A 23,190-nucleotide genomic window follows, 5' to 3' on the forward strand; every position below is an offset into this window, starting at 1 on the left:
AGTACAGGTGATCAAACTACTGATTTGAGCAGCAGAGCTTTTATTAGCATTGCTGAGAGAACTGAAAACAGATTAAGTTTACAGTCCTACTCCAGCTGGGAAATTACCTGGGGAAAAAAGGCAACTCTGATACTTGATATAAATCAAACATCTTTGAAAAAACCAAACAATGCTGTCTAGTTTACAGAGTTTCATTTCAATGCAAAGACACACTTTCAGCTGTCCAAAAAAAAAAAGGCCTTCTGCAATAACCAAAGAGAAGCTGTCTGTTGCAGAACCAAGAGTGGCAAACAAAGGGGGACACAGCCATTTACAGAGAAAGCATGAGAATTTTAAATGTAAATCTAATGTTTGCATCTGAGAGGGCAAAGAAAAAGATGCAGTACATCTACAGTCTGCACAAATGAGCACTAAAGAAATCCTAAAATATAAATATTAAACTGGTAAGAGGATTAATCAAATGCAATTTTACAATTCCAGGTATTATTACAGTCATCAATCATACCCAAATAGGCATAATATTTTAATTAAACTTTATTCTTTATTTCAAAAGAAAGACTAAAACTTCTCTTTGTCTGGCACTCTTATGCTTCATCCCAATGCTGTCCTTTGCATAACAAAGAATTCAGATCCCATAGGACCTTAAGGCTGTGTTGAACACAAAAAGCTGTGTTGAACAGTATCACCTTAGATGGTTTCTTCATTTTGGACATGCACTCATGCTATTACACATGTAACCAGAACTCTTAATAGGTGCTCAGTCATAAAACAGCAAGAATATAGATTTGGAAAGACAAACCTAAGTCTATACATTCCTATCATTCTGCAAGAAGGATACTTTTCTTGCTGTATAATTTGCCATATAGCCAAGTGTCATAATCAGTCCTTGGAACATAATACGCATTTAAACTTTATTCAGTCTTTCAAAGTGACAGAAATGGCTACATTGCAGTCACTTATGCTTCTTATGCTATAAGAAACAGAAATCCATTTCATTTCTTTTGAACATTACAATAATTTATTTCAATATTCTTCAGGTGAGCTACAGTCAAGAAAGACAATGAAAATATTCCATCACTTCTGATAAAAAAAAATACAGAAATTGATTATTCTACAACAAAGGCAATTCAACCTTCTGAAAGTAAACTCTAAAAGTGCAAACCCAAAACAATGTGTAGCATGTAAGCCTACCTGCAGCTCCAAAACCCACATACAATTCTAAAGCAAACCCAAAACAAAACAGAATCAACAAAGCAAACAAATCAGAAATACTCAAAAACTACCACTCCACAGAAAACTTTTGAAAATCAAGACCTTTAAAATAGTCTTGACTTCAACACAAAGAGTAATTTTTAAAAACTGATCTATTACATTCACTCTGTACATATCAAGCAGCAATTATACTTGCCTCTTGTACCTCTATAATTAAAGATGCATAAATCAATTATATACCCTATGTCAAAATTTCCCAAGAATGCATATATATCATTTACCTGTATCAACATGACAAACTCTGCATCTACTAAATCATTGTAACTGAAATAAGATGCCAAATACATCTTATTTTTCACTACTTCTCAATCAATACTGAAAAATCTCTTGCAGTATCAAGGACCATCTCGTTAGAGCTCACTGTGGAATGCACTGTCATTCATGTTAAAAAGATGTGAATTCTTTTCCCCTTCCCTCATAACAAGCAGTACACTCACATTGGCAAGAACATTTTCAGCTAGTACTAAAGTTAAAAGATGAGAAAAAAACCCCATGAACAAAATAACATGAAAAACTGAACAACAAAGAGGGTCTGAGACAATTTCAAGTCTGGCTCAGAGTTCAAGAGATAGAATTTTATTTTAGACAAAGATACAATACTGAGGTAAAGACCAGTGGTCTTGCAATGAAGCAAAATTTAGACCATGTGCACATATACCTGAAACAAGTACCAGAGGAAGAAACAAATATCAGCTGTATGAAATCAGATACAAAGAAAACAGATTCTAGATGTTAAAGTAACTGACAATGACATAATTATCCAGTAACATTCCAATTAATATGCAATTCCTCCTTAGAAAAAGAGGGGCAACAATGTGCATACAAGTCCACTATAGAAATACCAGCATGCACAATCTGTTACCTATGATTTGCACCCTTTTCTATATGTGCTGCTCTCTGGATGTTACTTCATGGACAGAATTACATTAAAAACAAAGTAGTTTCAATAATACCTTCTTGTATTAAAGATTAACAACTTGGTAAGCATAAACCACTTAACCATTATATGTACTCCATCATACTACTTCTTGATATAATTACAAAACTACTCACAAGGATATCAGGAAGCAGCTTTTCTTTGCTTAGCAATAAGAGCCAGATACTCACAAAGAAGGGTCTTGGACCAGATCTTTAAGGTTTATCCCACTACGATCCTCGGCAAGGTTCCTGAAGCAACTGTCACTCACTAAAAAAAATAGAAATAAAATTAAAACAAAACAAAACAAACAAAATAAAATAAGAAAAAAATAGGTGGAAATTTAAGAATGGAACACAGTTCTTTTGATTAACTAAAAATGCTTTTTGGCGTTGGGTGGAATTTGAACATTCATATATAAAGTCTGATTTTCATTGAGGTTCCACCTAATTCAAAGATAAGTCAACTCAATGGAAAGTGAAGAACACTGTATCACAGCTTATGCAGAAATAACCTGTACAAGTTCAGGTGGTGTCCTCACTTCTTGTCCACCTGGAGGCACAGGAAGTCTCAAACACAAACAGTGGATGCACAGATAAACACTTATCCATACACTTAGCAGGACAGTCTTTAATCATGCACTGATCAATATACTTAATCAGAAACAGTGAGAGCTACTGTATATTCAAGTCCATAGTTATTCATGGGGTTAGCAAAAATGTTTAATATGAGCAATAACCAAAACAAGTAATTAAGAGTAAAAATTTATTCAAGCAACTTATAAATAACTTATAAAGTGCATGTAAAGCAGCTAGTCACTGTAATAACTGAAATTACAGTAAATGTCACGGAAGTTTAAAAGAGTCTTAGTGTGATTTCATTTTCCTCACTAATTAAAAGAAAAAAAAAAAGCCAGAAGAGACCTAAACCTCAAACTACAAATTTTTTCTCTTGGCTATGTCTCTCAGCACATGTACCCCAATCCTAAAAGCCATCTCATTTCCCTTAAATAATACCACAGTCAATTTGAGAGGTGGAAAAAGAATAGTGGTACAAATGCTTTTAGAACAATGCAATATCAGTTTAAAGGAATTAGTTATTTCTGACTACAGCAAACTTTCTGAAGGACGCAAAGGATGTGATATGGAAAAACCAGTGCAAGGGTGAATTTCCCTTAATGGGCAAGGTAATCTGGGAGACAAAGTTTACGAAGAAATGCATTATTGCTCATTCAACACAGAATACAGCCTCACATTTGCTGAACAGGGATGTATTTAAAATCATCTGCAAAAGCAAGTGTTCCTACTTCTTTCTCTCTAAATGCAAAAGACTCTCCCTAATTTACATCTCTAAGTATTCATGTGCATCACCAGCATCAAGAAAATGCAAATCATTCCCAAAATACATTGTTTTCACAGATTACAACACATACAGTGACAGACCTACCTAACATACTACAAAACTGCAAAATGTTTCTACTAGTACTTCTCATTGGCAATGCATCTCACAAGTGTGAAACCCGTTAAGTCTGCTGGGAAGGAAGGACAAGCATTGGAAGAAACCATCCTAGAAGAGGCTGGTGTGGCTGATGAACAGGTACTAGCCTGGCCCTCAGATAAAGCCTGACAGTTTATGACTGTAAGAGGTATTTTTCAAGTGTTCAAAACATCCACTTCAACACTGTAATAACCAATTGATATCCCAAGCTTCTCTTACCACTGTCTCTGAAAACAGCACCCAGTAGCTGCTCGCTGCACACCATCACTGAAAGCCATCAGCCTGTCACAAGGGGTCACTTGTCTCAGATCTTCATCTTAAACAACTACCTGTGCTAACTAAGCCCAGACTCTCAGCTTGTTCCTGCCATGACAATAGAATCACTGCCTCTATAACAAACTGAAAGTTCCTGTGCTGAGTTCACAAGCACATCCCCAATTCCAGGGACGCTCTGAGTCCTTGAGCCTTCGGGAATTTTTCATTTTCATCCCCACCTATTACACTGAACCCAAGACCCCTGACTAGATCTCAACTCTTGAGTTAAAGGAGTGATTCCAAGCTCAGCAGATTCACAAACAACTACATACTAGATTTCATAGGAGAGAAAAAATTCCCACCTACATTGGTATTTGATAGTTTATATTTCTTGTCAAGTTTGGCAACAAAAGAACAAACAGAACATTTTACCTACAGCCTTGTCATAAATCCTACACTACCAATGTATCAACATACTCCTTTGCTAAAACAATACATCATGAATACAAATTATGCTCAACACTGTTTTTTCACTATTGACAAATCAAACATTTTTAAAGCATTAAATATTTAATCTAAATATGCTGCGTTTCTCTAGTGTCTCCTCCAATCTCCTCACGGAAAGCAGTCACAGTGATAATTGAGGAAACAAGTACTATTATCTCAAAAGTTTTTTAAAGGGGAAATGAAAAATGACAACATAAAATTATCTTATCAGCAAAACTGGCCATTATTCATCTGTAACTCATGATGCTCAACACACAAAATGTGTTTCAAATAAATGTTTAAAATACCTAGATTCACCAGAGACAGCGTTTGTTTTACTTGTCTCAACATAAATCCAATATTATAACACTTTCCATGAATTAATTTTTAAAATTGCAAACCTTCCCTCTACTTGCAGACCTCAGCAATAAAACTATTTGCTAAAAAAAAAAAAACAAAAAAACACCTAACTCAACATCAAATAGTTACAGACTTTGAAAAATGTATAAACCTGGCCTCCCTGGTTTTCTTCTTGGATTGTAGGAGAGTTTGAACAATGTAAAGCTGCAAACTGATAAGCAAGGCTCTCCTTAGGATACTGTTCTAGCCAGATTTCAAAAATGCAGATGCTTCAGATAAATGTTTTAATGTTTTCTTAATCAAGAATTCCAATAGTTAATACTAACATTTGACTATAACTGTCAATAAAACAGGAGAGTTTCCAGGGAGTGGAAATAATTCATTTGAATAGGCAGGAATAAGAAGTTGGTCTGCATACAAGCACAGCCATGCCCCTTCACATCCTTGCAAACTCTCACCATAAATAAATAAAGCAAATGTTCAGCAATAAATGCAAGGTGGAAGCAAACAAGCAGAGCAGGTACTCTATTTCTCACAGCTTAGAAGACTTTAAGTCAACACAGCACATACTTAAAAAAATAACATATACCCTAGTTGAAATGCAAGCTATTTATTTTAAACGGGAGAGTGAAACTATAATGATAATATAAGGGTGATCAATGGTGCTCTAAGATTTGAGGGAAGAAAACGTAAAAGAAATCTTTGCATCACAGCCACGGGCCATGTCTAACTTCTCTGTCAAGCACAGCCAAAGCACAGGACATCTGTATGAACACAATACCCACACAGGGTTTTATTATCTTGCTTCAAAACTAATTTTTTTTAACCCTTCACAACTTTATAAAAGCCAGTATTTCAAGCATTGTTGAGTGGATGGATTCTGGAGAGATCCAGAACTGTCAGCTGCTCTCTGTACACACACATCAAGTGGCTGAGCCTCTGGTCTGCAGTACATCCCCCACTGGTACTTCCTTAGAGACATGGCAAATGACAACAAAAATAACACCCTGAAGGACATTTGCTCCATGGAGTATTGCACATACAATGACAGTATGCAAGGTGCCAGAAATGTTCTTAACACACCAAATATTGGCACAAATATCACCAGCATCAACTGAACTAAACATATAGTCTGAAAAACATCACAGTAAGGCAAAATCCCTAAACATGCATTGAACAGTTTGACTTCCAAGTGAGCTGCTACACATATCAAAGCAAACAGGATTCAGCAATAGCTCAAATTTTCCCAACATTCATCCTACTTCCAGCTCCTGGTTTCTATTACTGATGCTCTGTTTCTGACCCCTGTCTAGTCTTGTGCCCAGGAAGTAACAGAGGTAGGAAGATAATAAGGGAATATAGTTCTCACCTGTCAATTACACAGCGTACAAAATTCCTGATGGAAAGGTTAAAAATCAGCATTCACACTCTAATGTGCAAACATCCAATTTACAGTTGTGAAGCCTTCCCACTTGGCATTTGTGAACTTCTAAATTTGTCCATGTGATTTTTTTTTCCCTTTGCTTTCTTTAACAGAGTTTTAAATGAGACCATACTGAAGAGAAATAGATAATTAGCCAGTTGATTTCCAAAAGGAGAAGTTCTTTAACTACAAGGCAAACTAATATTTTCTTCAAGTACAGGCAAGTCATAATCTATTGAGAAATGTATCCTTATTTTATTTTTAAGATGTTCTACAATTTGAAAACCATGTAGGTCTTTAAAAATGTCACTTAATCTCTTACATCACAGAGAGTACTCCAAGTAAAGAAGAGCCTTCTTTAGATAAAATCACTTCCAAATCTACAGCTGATAACAGTGATTTTCAATTTTATGTGATCTAGAAAAAAATCCAATAACCACCCTCAAAAAGTGAACAAATACTTACATTTCGGTAAAGAAAATCCACTATTAAGTTTACATCTGCCATATCTAAATATGCAATTACAGAAAACTACTACTTGCCAGATTTTCCTCTTGGTTCCCAGAATTCAGAACTGCTTTTAGATTAGTTGTGACTACTTGTTGATAAAAATCATCTTGACAACAAAAATGTTACACTCCTGAAGGCAGTCACTGATGCACTGTTAGTTCCCAAATATATGGGCTACTACAACCTTGAGCAGTATGCACTGAAGTATAAGACACCAGTTTCTTACATTTTTGTCTTTTAGTGATAGTATCTCTTAAGTTTAGGTCTTTTTCTTAGGATCTCTTCATCTGCAATAGTATTTTTGACAAGACTTTACCTTACTCCTCTTTTCATAGGCTCACTTATGTATTTAGGTTTTATAACACATTCATATTCAGCAATTAATAAATAAAAAAATATTTAGTATACTTGGGATGTTCTGAAAAGTACTGGTCTAGCATGGTGTTGTATTCCAGTCTGGTTTTGCTTGCAACAAGCATTATTCAGAAGTCTCATTCCAGATTCAGGTGGTTCTGTTCCATATACTGCATTCAAACATTTCAGAATTCAACTAACTTGTTTTTATGGGCCCAAACATACACACAAGGCAGCAAGCACCTTCTTTACCTACATCTTGTTGACTTTAGGAAATAAATTCTGCTAGGGAAGCTTAGGGTTTAAGATATAGGAAGGTAACAATTTTTTTTCAGACCTCAAAACATCTCTTTAAAAGCCTGTTCTCCTGCAAACATAGAATTCCTATCTTGTACAGCATACTTTACAGAAGGCAAAGGAAGGAGAAAGCACCAGAAGATTGATTTCCTTAATATTAAAATGATTTTAAGACATTTTAGGGGTTCCATGGACAATGACACCAGAGATAAATAACACAGCTTTTTTTTCTCTGCTACAGTCACATTTTTCAAGTGAGTGCATGCCAACCAGAAAACATACATAAAACAGATGGCACATTACAGAAATTTTGTAGCACCTTCCCCAGATCTATCAAAGAAGACAGCAAATTAATTTACAGAGCAGCACTTATACCATTTGCATATCTGCACACAAATCTCTGACGTATTTGCAGAATAAAAAGAACTACAAATGTCCATGCAAACTGCAAATGCTTATAATTGCCAAGAAAATGTTGCCCGTGAGTAGCAGAAATAAGGCAGGCTGATTTCCTAAGAATTTGTTATCTAAATGCCATTTGCTATCACCATATAACTCCAGAATGGAATCCTCACAGATTGACAAAGACACACTATTGTAAAAAAGGAACTAAGGCACTGGACAACAGAAGGGAAAGGTTCAGGTGACATACTGAAAAACAGGTTGATCATAAACCAGAAATATAAGTTAGACATGTGAATCTATGATTTTTCTTTTTCTAAAAAACAGAGAAGCAGTAATGTCAATTACAAATCCAATGTAAAGGAGGACTGTTGTAATTATATAGAAAAGTAAGATTTCAGGGAAAGTGAAAAGACCTTTCTTGAATAGCTTCACTAAAAAAAAAGCATTAGATGGTAGCTGCTAGTGTGTTTATGGAAATACAACAGCAAAACAAATATCAGAGGGAAAATAGTATTGCAGAAGAAATATAACTGTAAGGAAATCATTAAAAATGGAGCATAAATTTTTGAAGAGTTAGAGAGGTGAACCCTCACATATAATTCTTCTATAAGAACAGTAAGGGCAAGGAAAGCACACACACTCTTTCTCAACAGACTTAATACATTGAATGATACGGAAATTGTTCTTGAAGACCTGAAGCATTCTGCACCACAGTAGCTAATGCTGTAAAATCTATGTTAGAGTTCTTCTGAAAGCTATGAACTTCTAAACCTCCCCAGGGTTTCTCCCGTTTTCCAACAGCAATTAAATGTTAAGGCATTTTTTCTGTGTATCCATTAGTCTAGTGGGTTATGCCTCTCTCAAATGATTTATCATTTAAATTTTACAATATTTGTGCAGCCTTAGGTTATAAATTCTGCACTGGGTTTTAATCTAATATTTAACAAGCTTGAGTTTCAACTTCTTCCCACTGTCAATGTGATCCTGCAGTGATTAGGTGAACTTCAGAAAAAGAACAAACCATTGAAGACATTCAACTCTTCAGAGATGCAGCATTAGCAATACCTCTAATTGTTTGTACCCAATGAAAAAAATTAAGTTCCTTGAAGCTAGGAATACTAAGCACTTGATGGATTTTTTCTTTGGGCTCTTGTTATTGGAGATAAGTTAGTTTGTGTTTTGTGTGGGTTGGGTTTTTTTTCTCCAACACTTATTTCCAGTAAGAAGTTTGTGTTATTCCTCCTTTCACTATAAAACCATAAAAAATTCCAGGATGGGAAGTATAGAAGGCAAGCACATCCAAGAGAGGGGAAGAGGTAAAACCTTTGAAGAGTAGTAAGTCATTTCAGACTTGTCTGAAATTTTCAGTTCCATCAGAGGTTAGAACAGCTGTACCTCTAGCAGATGTCAAGAATCTTTCCTCTAAAGGGCAGTCTTTACAAGGAGATATTGATTTTCAGCTTTTCTGATTTCTTTAGAGGATGTCTGCGTTTTTTCAACACCTCAAAAAAGATAAAATTCTTCTCTCTAAACTTAGTTTTGTCGCATGTTATTTAGTTCAGGAAAATAATACATTTACTTTCTCAGTTAACAACACTTGAAACAATACAGCATCTTATATAGGCCCATTTTAATATCTTAAATGGATCCTCAGTTGCAGAGTACACAGATCAAGTATACAATCAACCTCAGCTCGAAGCACTTTTAAATATGACAAAGTATGCCAATGCAAGATGCTAACACATTTCACATATCTGCCAGCTTGATTAAGAGCCCCAAGAATCACATGAAAAACTGTATTCCATTTTTCTAATGATATATTCTATCTATAAAAACTGCATTTATGTGAACCACTCCAGTGAGTGCTCAGTATGAGGGACCTGTGACCACAAGCTTGCATCATTCAATAATGACAGGATTTAAGAAAATTCACACTGTGGCTTGGAACAACACTCCTCTTTGCACGCTGCACAACTAAATGCATACAGACCAGTCAGTATAATTTAATAAGGTAAAATGAGAATGAGTAAAAAATAATTTTATAAAACTACTAATATATTTAGTATAAATAAATACTGTTTAGATGACAATGTAACTGTTCTACTCTATTTTTCCCTAAATCTCATTATGAAGTAAATTATATCCATATGTTTAGAATTTTCAATTCATTAAATGTGAATTCTGGATAATTTATGGGAAAATTCTTCATGAAAGTGGAAAAAAAACAGTATTATAAAAAGCACTTGCAATAATCCTTAAAAATAGGACAGCTCCTCTTTGTCCAAAACATAAGCACTTCTTAAGATATTTTTTTTGTACTAGTACCCTTAAGCCTCCTTAAAACTAGCAGCAGTACAAAACAGTTTCAAAATAGAAACACTTTAAGGAGTGATTTTTAACTCCACCTAGGAAAAAAAAAAAAAGGCAACAAACACCCAAGAGCAGAAGTGATCAACCAAAACAAAGTGCATTACAATAAATCTTACTGCCTATTTAAAAAGTATACCTCCATATTGTTTTCTTTTTTGAAAATCTACTTTCTACTATCAGAAGTAAAATAATACCTCAGGTAGTGGAGAGAAAGAGCCCTGCAGTTATCACTAAGGAATATCAATCAATAGAGCTCGTTCTCTTCAGCAGGTTCACCCCAACACTTTCTGGTAGGTTTTACTTGCCCAGATGCAGCATTTGATTGGCAAAATAGCTGTTGGAATTGAAGAGCCTGGGTAAATCTAGACCATAAGGCAGAGATACCACATTAGCACCACCAGCACCAGCTTGGATACAGCAGGACTAGCACTAAGGCACATATAGGAAAACCTGATCAACACTCACTGACTGTATGCACTCTAATGCCACTGTATAAGCTTGGTCAGGAAACGTCAAGACAGATACACCTAAGCCAACTTCACATGGTGCCAACTCAGCTGTGACAAGGTTTATTAGCTCAGATTTGCAGTGGCATAAAGGCATCTAGAGAACCTTCAAGCTCCTGGAAGAAATACAGTCACATTCACACAAAGCTGAACTAGTCATGCTGTTTCAGATTTTTGCTGCCTTCCCAGGGCTCTGCAATTATCACAAGCAGTGGGAAACCATTTCTACAAAATGATCTGGAAACGTACCATAGGTCTTTCCAGAACATTGAGCTGCCATCCACGAAAAACTGCTGGTACCAAATCCTACACAGGAAAGTGCAGACTCTAAAACACCAGGATTTTCAATATTGTTTACATTTTGTTCACTGCTGTCTCTAGCGGTAGCAGTGGTGAAGATCTCAACGGGGTAAGTTCCACTCAGGTGTCCTGGGAGGGGATATCTCTCACCAGAAGGCCTATAGTTCATGAAACAACTCTAAAAGAAACAGAGATATATTCCTTACCCCCAATCCCTTAAATCCTTCCTTTTATTTGAAGTAAGCTTTTTCCCAAAGTTTTAACATTATGCTTATAAACTGAGCCTATTTTAACAGCCCTGGAGCTGACCACCTTTCATGCAACTGGCTCAAAGAACTGACATCATCAATCCTTCATCTCAAGGTTCATTTGTCTGTTCTGAATGCTTATGAACAGACTTCAAAAATGGGAACCAAAACCTCTTGTCATTTCTTCTAGCTGGGAGGATGCTGAAAAAGCTGCAAATAGTTGGAACTGAGCCAGTTATCTCAGTGAGCTGTGAAAAACCTGAAAATCAGTTTAAATGCTAAGTGTTTTCATCATTCACTCATTCAACTAATTATTAAAATTACAATCTCAAATTATTCCAGAGTACTACAAGTCATGCTTCATGTACCACTTGAAACATATGCTCCACCAAACCTGAAATACAGAAAATAAAAATAGGGAGACTAAAAATAAGCTAAGAAATTATACCAGGAGCATGCTTTACATTTCTTTATGCCTGCTTACAGAGTTGCAACATTCAAGACTACTAAGTCTTGATTGCTGGTCCTTGATTTCAGGTCCTGATTACAGGGTGAAGTTTGCTGTTCATTCCCTTTCTGGAATCTTGCTATGCTTTTACAATCAGGTATTTTAAACAACAATTCTATGTGGCAAATCATGAATTGCATATAAAGTATACTTTTTAACTTAAAATTTGTTTACTTCAATAGCAAGTGTAAGGCAGCAATAGAAGTGCCTTCCAGCCCTAAGCAACCCTTATCTGACACAAGCCCAGAGAACTGTAGCCTACTATTTCCTCCTGTGAATGGTCTTCCAAGTGTTTAAGCACATTTGCTCCCATCTTTCTGTTTTCAGTGGACTCTTTTTTGAGCTACTGTATTTTAGCTGTGCTCAAAATTTCATTCCTTGGTTGCAATGAAATTAGAATTACTGATGCATTAGGTAGCCTACATTATTTCTCCTGTTTGTCTTTGCTACCTAAACATAACTTTTGGCATTATCTTGATGCTGATTTACTTTACTTTGTCTTTCAGTCACTTCTTTTCCAAAACTCCTTTGCAGCACACAATATTGTCATTTTATTGCTGTCCCTGTTCATTTGATGTGAATGTAAACATTGCATTTTTCTTCTCCTGAACTGGGAAAAATTTGGATATTCTGGAAATAATCTTGCCACACTGATATTTGACTCCTTATTCTTAACTTTTAGTTCCCTCTGCTTGCTGATTCCAAATCTTTAACTATATTTAACTCTAAGCCTACAGCAAGCAACAAAATGGGAGAAATCTTTAAAGCCTATACAGCCTGTCATGTCTCATATGTTTGCTTATCCAGGCAATGAATTCAATCAATCAATCAGCTGTCAGGACCACACCAAGCCATGCTGGCATTTGTAGGAGAATGACACCCCATATGAACACTCCATGAAGATTTCTTGCAGTTCAGAAGGAACCCAGCAGTTGCCACATTTGTAATGTGGCAACATGGAGCACTCTGCCAAGGGCTCTCCCTCCCTGGTTCCTGCCCTACTCACCCAGCCAAGGCAGCAGCCCTGTAAATCAAAGAGCAGAGCAGCAGAACAAGGCAGTCCTGAGGAGCAGTGCTCCCAGGCAATCCCAAGCCTAGCTCCCTGGCTGGGTGTCTCTCCTGCTGGCACCGCGGCGCTCGGATCCGCCTTGTGCTGTGGACACGGGCGGCTGTCTTAGGGAGGAAGGATCAAGGTTATCATCCATTGCCTGGCCTCAATTCCTGCCACTCTTACAGCCCTATCAACAATAATGTTTTTGTGGGTGTTCTGAAACTCCAAGTCATAAATGTATACTGGTTTGCCTTATTTGCTCCGAGTTCTTGCTTGATCAACAATGAGGGGAAGGACGATAGAATGGTAGGATTATTATTTTTTACTGCACCATCAGTAATCCTCATGGTTCACAAATGGCCAACAAAAATAGATACAAATCGTATATGCCATTGAAAAGTTGCCTTTCGTTTTCCATCATTACATAATTACTTTTGTCCATACTGAAACCTTTGAGCTGTTACATTTTAAACCAGCCATTTGGAGATTATAAAAATAGAAATAGACATCAGGGTAATTTAACTGGGAGAGAAGAAAACATTTCTCTATCAAACATTTGTTTGTTGTTTTTTCTTTTTTAGTGTATTCTGAGATCTACAACATTATTAAATTCTCCATTAAATGGGCTGTTGAGTAAATGGGAGACCAAATGGATTGCACAATTTGTTTATTCTGCAATTCTTTTTAAAATCAGTAGTCACTAAAAAAAAAAATTTAAAAGGTCTTAAAGTGTATAGATATGCATGACATCCATGTTTGCCACACAGTTTTCATGAATTCCACTAATGACTTCTCTATATTTGCACAAGTATAATAAGAAATCATAACAGATATTGAATATGTTCCTAAGTACCTGAGGAAAAAAAAAAAATCTAAATGTCTTAGTGACAACTGTCAACATAATCACTATTAAACAACCAACACCCACATTTGCAACTCCACCAGTTCATCGAGCAAGGCCATTTTGCTCCTCCAAAAACTGTTCCATCAATATGGAACAGGTAACCAACTAAACTTCTAAAAGTATCAACATTTATCATTTTCAACAGTGAATAAGGCTTTCAGCATTTCTATGACAGCAAAAATCTGACAGCCAAACATACACAGTAAACATGCTTTAAAAATCAGAGACATGAAAGATAAGAAAGCATGGCAAATCAATGACTGGAGAGAGGAAAGGCAAATTAGTGCCCTCACAAAGGGCTCTCATCTGTTCTAGCCCATCACAAGTCCAGCAGCAGTCAATCAATCATGCAGCATGAACATCACCTTGAATCACTGCAAACATAGGATCAGGCTGGAATTACTGTGTGACTTTGCGCTACAATTTTACAGCTTGCTACTCTATTTATAATTTAGCATTTCACTAATTCCAAATGAAGTAATACTCAGAACAATTCAAAACAATTAGAAAGGCAGAAAACACTGAAAACCAAGAATTATTTCTAATATTTGAGAACCCAAACATGTTGGTGCAATTATGAATGTAAAGTTGCAGTATGTTAACCACTTAACATACACATATTCAGCAATGCTTTGAAAAACTCAGTATCAAAATGACGATCATTCAAAGGGAAGTTAAAATGTATTATGGATAACGAGAAAAGTTCTAAATTAAGACACATGTAGTGCTATTTTAGGAAGTGAACAGATGGCTACAGAAGAGCAGACCTAAAATCAAGAACAATGTAGGGAGCCAGAGCAAGGGGGCTGGAACAAGGTATAACTGGTGAACTTGCTTTTCTTATTTTATTGCACACTTTTTGACAAGCTGAAGATACTAGACATCTTCAACAGAAAATACATGAATTACATTTTTAGGTATTTTAATGACTTGCAGGGCAGGGTTGGCTATTTTGTTCCTCCTCTCTGTACAGACACATATTCACATGCAACCATTTTTTAAAAACCTCATTACTTTGCAAGACTTCATATACTTTTTCTCTGTTGTTGGAAATATCAGGGAAACCAAAAATTGGGTCCAAAGTGTGGCTTACTTGCTTTAAAACATTTCTATACAAATATATGTATTACAAACTTCTAAAGAATTTGCTAAAGCCAAAACAGTGCATAGTCTTTTAAAAAGAATACTATATTTTTACCCCACTGTCAAATCTGCAGTTATAGTCCTCTAAAATTTGTAAAAGCTATGAATAACAATTAAATGTGCAAAACTGCCTGTATGTCAATAATCTCATCTTACATTTCCAAGAGAAAAAGGCAGCACTTCCTCTTCTTCCCAAACATGTGATACATCCATGCCTTAGGGTACAGGATCTCAATGGACTTAATTTAGAATCCCAGGAATGAAAATTTACTTTTCCTGAGGAAAGGCAATAATCATTGCTGTTATTTTGTTAGTTATTAATGTAATCTTAAGAATAACTTCTTTCTTCATATTTGTCAAGTATTTTAATTAGAATGATGAAAATTCTTACCAAAAGCAGTAGGTCTCAGCTTCAGAGAAGTTGGCTGGCTTATTTCTCCAGCTTTTACAGTCCTTCTAGATGGAAGTACAACCCTCTAATATATCAACCACTCATCCCAATTTTGTGTCACCTGCAAACCTGCTGCCAACATCCAGATTATTAATGATGATGTTAAACAGGACTGGAGCTAGTATTGACACCACTAGGTCAGCAGTTTCCAACTAGACTTTGGGCTGCCAATTACTACTCTCTGTACCCAGCAAGTTCCATATACTAAGGACAGTAGTTTCTGTGTTTCCATTTTAACTTTGGGTGAGGATTATACAAATCTTCACATACCATCTAAAAAGTCTTTTCTTCTTTTTTTTTTTTTTTGGTCTTAAAAAAAAAAAAAGAGCAGAAACAAGACAAGATGGCTGTTGCCAAGAGAGATGCAAGAAATTTGTTCAAATGGATGTTCCTAGGAGACTAAATGGACAGCTGCTCCTGGAACACAAATCCAAAATCACTAAACCTAATCCATGATCAGTATATAATAAAATTAACCTGAAATCTGGGGGGGGGGGGGAGGGAATAAAAAAAATTCAAAGCTTTGTGTGGCACAGAAAGTGGTTGTGAAGCCTACTCAAATTTCTGAAAGATGTCATCCGAAACCACTGACAATCTACAGTGTGCTGCATACCCATTGAGAAGGGTTTTCCCTTATGATTCTGAAGAAGTTGAATTATTTTAAAAGTTCACATGTAATGACACCACAGTAGGGTAGAAAGAGTTAAACTAGCTTGCTGCTGCTAATTATAAATCAAATTTAAAAGATTAATGACTTTACATGAGCACCAATACAAACACACTTCAGTCATACTTTGAACTGGATGGACACACCAAGACCTCCTCCAAAAGCCAGCCAGACCACTGAAGTGTTGCTAAGCCTGAGCTGAACTGACAGGTCTGCCAAGGGCAGTTCTAGAGCTGAACTGCACATTAACACTGACATCAGCTGGGATGAAGGATGGGAAAAGCAACTCAGGTGTGTCTACAAATAAAAACCTAAATATATCCAGCACAAGTATTCAGTATTACAGTGGCAGCAATCAGATACCTGTTTTGTAGTTCTATAGTAACAAAGTGCTATATTTTTCCCATCCAACTATATTCTTATGGAACAAGGCATTTCTATTTGTGTCATAAAAACAAACAACGTGTTTATCTCAGCATTGTGATTTCAGTGGCACATCCATGCTTGGAAAGAACACCTCTACTTATCCTATGCATTTTCAGAGGTTTAAGTGTTTCACAACTACCAGCCTGTTTTCTTTAAGTACAGAACTGTAAAGAAAAAACCCAACAGATTTACTTCCTTAGCATAGTTTCAGAATTACCATGGTCTTTGACACTTTGTGATGCGTATGTGTAGCTGAACAGCCAACTCTGTACAGGACAAGCAGTTAGAAAGCTCTCATAGAAGGCACTGGCAGGCACTTCTGGGGCAGGCAGCTGTGCACAGCATCCCAGCTGATGCCCCTAAGCAGCAGGCAGCAGCTGCCAGAGGAAGCTTTTGCTGGAGAGACACCATTCTGAGACCAAACCCAACAAAAATCTGCCATTAAGCAGAGCTAAAAGAAAATGCTAAGTTGAGGAGACAGCTTCTGGCTTTTCCCATTTATTTTTAGAGGGCTCCTCAGCCTCTAGGGCCAAAGGCAAGGTGATTGCAGCATGCTGTGAAGCGAGACACCCTGGGATGCATGAAAGCATTAAAACACTTGTTCAGACAGAAGGAGAAAAGATGGGTGAGAGTACAAATTCTGAGCTGAAAAAAAGCCTTCTTTGTATAACAACTTGATTACTGTAACACTTTCCAAAAGTCAATTTAGTAACATGCTTTGGATTCTCCCCATTTTAATCCACATTTTCATCTTTTACCACCCCCCCAGGTATTATGTAGTCTTAAGGATTTCTTAAGATTACTTTGTTCCTTGTATTAACCCTACATTACAAAACAAGAAAAATACTCTCCAACAGAAACACAGAATGCAGCTCTCAGAGATTCTGCTTCATAGTCTTGAATAAGCACCTGAGAAAAGCCTGTGGGTGCAATTAAGATCTAATCCTCACTGTACACTCTCCACTGTGGCAAAAACAGTTAACAACCATACACATCACCTCTAAACTTCAGCTGAGAAGCTAGGTATGCTGAGCTCAGACTGCACCTCCAAGTTGTTAAAGAGCCTTTTTGGAAGACTTGTACAGAGAACAGACTGAAAAGAATGAGTGACCCTCAGAGCCTTCACTGCATTATTAAAATGCTTAAGGGCTTATGTCTAACTTTTCCAGGCATTATTAATGCAATATTATTATTTAGCTAAAAGGCAATGGGTTCCACAAAAAGCAGACTGGTTACCACGACTCAGCAGTTTGCCTAACAGTGTGCTATGCTAAACAACATTAACATGAGATAACAAAATAGAAATTAATAATAAGAAATTTGAATACGTCCAACCTTGAACACTTAGTGAGTTCTGTATGTAGAATTCAACCAATAACATCTCTGTTCCAGATGCAGGCTCCCAAAAGTTTTGCTGCTCACAGCTCTTATATCATCATCTTTTATTCACTGTTTTAGCCTGCTGCTGGTTTTCTTAATCTATTCCCTACCACAATGAATTAGCTGCTTTCTAAAAATGCGAGGTAAAGAAAGATGAAAAAAACTGGAAACACTGAAACTGCTACAGCACCAAAATTGTTGCATAACAGAAAAAAATGCCAGAGTAGTGCCTTGGATTTGATAGTTATGCTTCAGAAATGCCTTTAATAAATGATTTTGCAGGGATTGAAGTATTGCTTCTGGACTGTTTGAAGAGCAGTAGTAGTCACAGTAAGACTTTAAATTCACCAGAGCTTTCAGAACTGCAAGTTCTCAAAAACAGCTTAGAAAATATAAGCTGGGATACAATTGCTGCTTGTGTGGACCAATGTACATGCAGTGAGAGTAGCATAAACCTCCTTAAGCTACATGTTTACAGACAGGTCTAAGGATCAGACATTACAATAAAATAGAGTGAGCCACATGACACAGTCAGTAACCTGGTGCTTTTTGTTTTGGATTGAGTTGCCAAAGTTGCAGAATTTTGTTTAAATCTGTATGTTAAAAATAATGTGTACACCTGGTAGACAAGCTAGAAGCCTTTTGCAGCTGTTTATAGCTGTATCTGAGTAGAGGCAAGGGAAAACTACCACTGATGGGCCAATAGAGGCTTTTTCATCCTCCTACCAAGCAATGTCTAATCCACTGCAAAATTAAAATCTCAAACTGCATTAGGATTGGCTAGCTGCACCAAATTTTCACTTGGAAAGCTATCAGCAGGTCTTTTTCCTGTACTTTGCCTCAGAAGAGATCATCTTCCTGCCCCTGTCAAGGGAAGCAGTGTATTGGGAGCTCTGTGGAAGACACTGTGCTTGAGGATTTATGGATGCTGAACTGGCAGTGCACACTCTACTGGGGCTCATACTTAGAAGCCCATATGCTGGCATGAGCAGTGCTGCAGGGAACCTGTTGGCATGCCCCAGGTGGCACTGGTGGGTGACATGACAAATGCCATGCCAGGTTCTTATGAGACATGACTGCTTGTTACACAAAATAAAAGGCACTTTGATAGGGAAGAGGAATCTCTCCACAAACAGCATCTGCACAGCATGCTGTGAGAAAACCCACCTGGGGTCCATCTGAGCCTACCTGATCAAAAGGTGCCAAATCTCTGAAGGGACATAAGATTTAATTGTGGTGTTTCTCTTTTTATTCTTCCTTATTAATGTGGCTATTCTATCATGCTATTCATTGGTCAGTCTTTCTAATGACAGCCAAATAGAATGCTATAAAATCTCCCTCCCATACTGCAGAATACAAAATGAAAACAAAAAAAAAAAAAAAAAAATTACAAAAAATGAACAAAAATAAGAACTAAGCTATATGGGCCCCCATGTCATCTATTTAATTTCCATTACCTTCTTTTCCCACTCTGCATTCACTTTACAATTTCTGTGCTATCAAATTTGTGTACAACTATGAATGCAACTTTAGATATGCTATATGAATGCAATCTTTATATAAGCTACACAGTTTAATATATGTGCATACAATTTAATAGATCATTGGCTGGATCTTCCTGTGCTATGGAAAAAAATTAAATTCTAACAACTAATATAATGAAGTTGGAAACAGCACTTCCAAAATTCTGACACTCCTACTCTTCTTTTAAAGTCACATGTTGCAAACAACTACTTTCCATACCAAATGTAAACAAAATTTTGAGAGTAATCTGAAAAATATGTTAAACCCTGAAATCAAAGTGTTTATTCAATCCTATGCAACTAATTGGAGAAAATTGGTGATTACAAATAATGTATATTTTCTTAATAATGCTCATCAGAAGATCCAAAACACCTAACACCATGGCAAAAACTCTAAAATAGTCATGGAAGGAAGACATTAGCACCTTTGTTTAATTATTACAAAAAATGTGGAACACACCACAAAAGACAAGTAATTTTCACAAGAACAACAATTGTAAAAGTAAAGGACACATCTCAGATTAAGATGGATTTCAGGATTTACAGGCTCTTCAAAAATTAAGTTGTTAATGCCAAGACTGTGCATTCAAACCTGACAGAAGTGGTACCTGCAATCATAACTATGATTACAACCTGTCATGAAAAACACTGAAACAATTCCCAGTAAAATAATGAATAGTTACATATCTTATAAATGGATAAAGGGGTAAAAGAAATAAAGAGAAGGCAGTAAGCAAGTTTCTAAACCAATAAGAAGAGATGGAGATAGAGGAGAGGCAGTAGAACAAAATAGGTAATGTAAGCACCAGAGGCTGTTTCTGCATAGAAAACTCTCCCTTCTAAAGCTCCTCATCTTAAAATAACAGCAGAGCTGGATATCTCGCTTGCATATGAATGACAACATTTATAATCTTAATTTATGTGAATTATCTTACCAAAGCCAAAGGTAACTGGTCCCTTCTGTAAGATAACTCACAAAAGCTGGTATGAGATATTTATGATTTCACAGGGACTAAGCATTCACACAGGCACACATTCACCAGTGCTCTAGAAATTAACATGTTGTACCTCTGTAGTATATTTCTTGTCTAAGTTTACAGGTTTTCTTTCTTAGAAGTTGGTAGGAAAAAAGGGGTAGGTGTTTCCAGTCTCTCATTTGGTTACCATCAGTGGATGGTAACATCCACAGTCACCCCACTGCATGACCACTGGGCTACTCCCACCCACACAGCAGGTACTGTCCTCAGCTAAAAATACTGAGTGACAAAACATTCAGCAATCAGCATTCAGGCAGAGCCTGAAATAATAGTAACGCAATTTTCTTCAAGCATGACTAAAATAACATGATTGGTGCAGAAGTTAACTTGATTCAAGGTGAAATGCAATGTAAAACAGAATAATGGATACATCATAAAGAAAAATTAATTCTGAATGCATTGATAGTCATCTGGTAAAACTTGAATGTAGTAGAAAGTAAGTTACTGGCATGCAGTAATGCTAGCCAAAAACTACAATAAATACTGCAGATAAATATTCCATTCCGTTCTGGTCCCCCACCTACTTTTCCTTCTTTTGGTACTTCTTGCCAAAGAGAGATCATAACAAGGGCAAAGGAATGAATTTATTTGGACCCACTCCCCAAATAACCAGTCAAAATCCTGACTGTGCCACTGAAGCTGCCTGCCAGGCCACAGCCTGTGTCCCCAGGTGAGCCAGCAGGGTTTGCATCAGCTCCAGCAGCAGAGCCCAGCAGCATCCTGCCACACACACAGCACCACTGATGCAGCCCCACAGCACTTAATTACTCACACCTGCCACTCTCCAGCCTCCTTCATTTGTTAATTACAAACATCTTAGAGTTCAAGCCCTTTGGGCTTTGTAAATTCATTTTTTTCTTCATAATACTGGCTAGAAATATTCCAGCTTTCTAGATCTCCCTGTACACAGCTCCAGACTTAGGTAGTTAGAAAAGAACATTCCAGTCTTTCAACAGTTTACTGCACTGAGTATAACACCCAATGTCCAGCATTTGGGATAATGACAAAAAAATATCCCTAAATTAATCCAATATTTAATAAACTTGTTATGCTAATTTAAAATTATACAGTTTCTGTCTTACTGTTTTCAATCTTTCCATATAAGCCTCAATAATTAACCAATTGGGAAAGCAATTTATTAGACCCAAATATTGGCCCAAATTGCATCACGTAGAAAATCCAATGAAACCAGTGTCTCTACAATGCATAGAATGCCAAGAAAGTATATGTGCAATTGTTTGAGCTGCACTGTAGCTTTCAGCATTTAATAATGAAAATGTTTCTATTTATAACCTTGAGTAATTATGTTCATATGTTCATAGCCAGTCTACCTCAATTTTGTCTTTGAAAAGAGAACAATAAGAAACTTTAATTAACTACAATCTTTTGACTAGTGGTACTCATCTCCCTTAAAAATAAAACAAGCAGACAAGCAATTAAGAGGTAAGCTTTCTAAGAGTAACAGTTATTAAAGTTAACAGATAGCAAAGGTTAAAAACAAGCAGTCTACAAATCAAACTAAGAAAAACATGGCTACTGATCAAAGAAAATGAATTATTTATTCCAGCCTTATTGTAAATACAGTTTAGGACTCACATGTTTCTAATACATCAATTTGAAACACTGTTTGCAATACAAATTTGCTTCCAATTTTAGTATTTGCAATATATCTTTAATAATAAAAATGGATGCTGCTCCTAGAAGAGTGTTTGTAAGGACTGGTACAAATTCTCTGTAGAAATGAGAGAAAAAGCAAGGAGCAACATTCAATTTACAGAATTCATGTATGAAATGGAGACAGGATTTATTTCCAATCATAGTAATTTAATCTGCTAACTTTAAGTGTACTGTTTAGTGGTTTTAAAAATCAAGCCTGCTTCTCATAGCCTCATCCATAATGATGTATCTGATTATTTTACATTTTTAAATTAAAACTCAGATTTAAAGAAAATAATCATTTAAAAATGACACTTTCATACAAGACTTTTAAAAATTTTAACAACTAGACAAAGATCATATAAGAATGAAAGTTCAGTGCAGAAAGACCCCCCCCCCAAAAAAATAAACCCCAAACCAAACAACCTTCCTCCAACATACAGCTTTGTCAGCTCCTGTTGTAGGATAGTTTATAACTGCATAACCACAGGTACATCCTAAACTTTGAGCAATAAATATGCATTATGGAGAAAGGAAATCCAAGAGCAACAAATGTTCAAAACATTTTTGTTTCAATGGTAGCAGTTAACAATTGTTACTGAAAGTCCTTTTCTCATAGGCTCATATACATCACTGAACTCCAACAATCCAAGTTTTCTGAGTGATCAGTGAAACAGTGCAATAAACAATTTTTATTAAATTCCATTCTTTGACATAACTTATCTTTTTGATTTATACTAAAGAACTAACTTGAAAAACATAAGAAGCCTTTGCAGTATTTTGAAAAAAAAAAAAACTCTGCAAAAGCAAGACATATGAATGTATTACTGCATACATCTGTCTCTTACCACAAAAACTACTTCATTATACATGGCAGTGATTTTCCAAGAAATAACAGGACAGGAAAATTATTTCAGATATGTATTACATGACTAGAAGTCATCCCAGAAGAGAGAATACAGTTATGAGAACTATATTAGGAAAGTAAAAATGAGAGCTTCTTGTTAACCTTAAAATACAAAATGTTCCTACAGTTTAACAGAATTGATGAAGTTCACATCTTCTAGTTACTCATTCATTCTCTTAATCTTTGCTTGCCGCAGGTATTTTTTGTGTATATGGTAGTAGCTACAATGTGCTAGCATTTCCCAGACATTCAAGAAGGGATGGCCCATGCCCCAGGGAGCTTAGTCCCTGAACACAGGCAGGCAAAGTAGACAGAAGCCAGGAAAAACAAAATTAACA

The 23,190-nt window shown here is 36.3% G+C and overlaps 1 protein-coding gene across 17 annotated transcripts in view; it reads right to left on the bottom strand.

Annotated features, from left to right (window-relative positions):
* Positions 1–23,190, bottom strand: part of GPHN (gephyrin) — a 272,258-nt gene that overhangs the window by 187,937 nt on the left and 61,131 nt on the right. For 14 of the 17 annotated variants that reach the window (XM_079309649.1, XM_079309645.1, XM_079309647.1 and 11 more), the window contains exon 2: positions 2,380–2,458. In XM_079309649.1, coding sequence (XP_079165775.1) covers positions 2,380–2,458 — 79 coding nt within the window. Of the gene's footprint in view, positions 1–2,325; positions 2,459–23,190 lie in introns of all 17 variants that reach the window. The other 3 variants (XM_079309652.1, XM_079309653.1, XM_079309650.1) reach the window with 1 other exon arrangement.

This window comes from Erithacus rubecula, assembly GCF_903797595.1.
Source record: "Erithacus rubecula genome assembly, chromosome: 6".
Lineage (NCBI taxonomy): Eukaryota > Metazoa > Chordata > Aves > Passeriformes > Muscicapidae > Erithacus > Erithacus rubecula.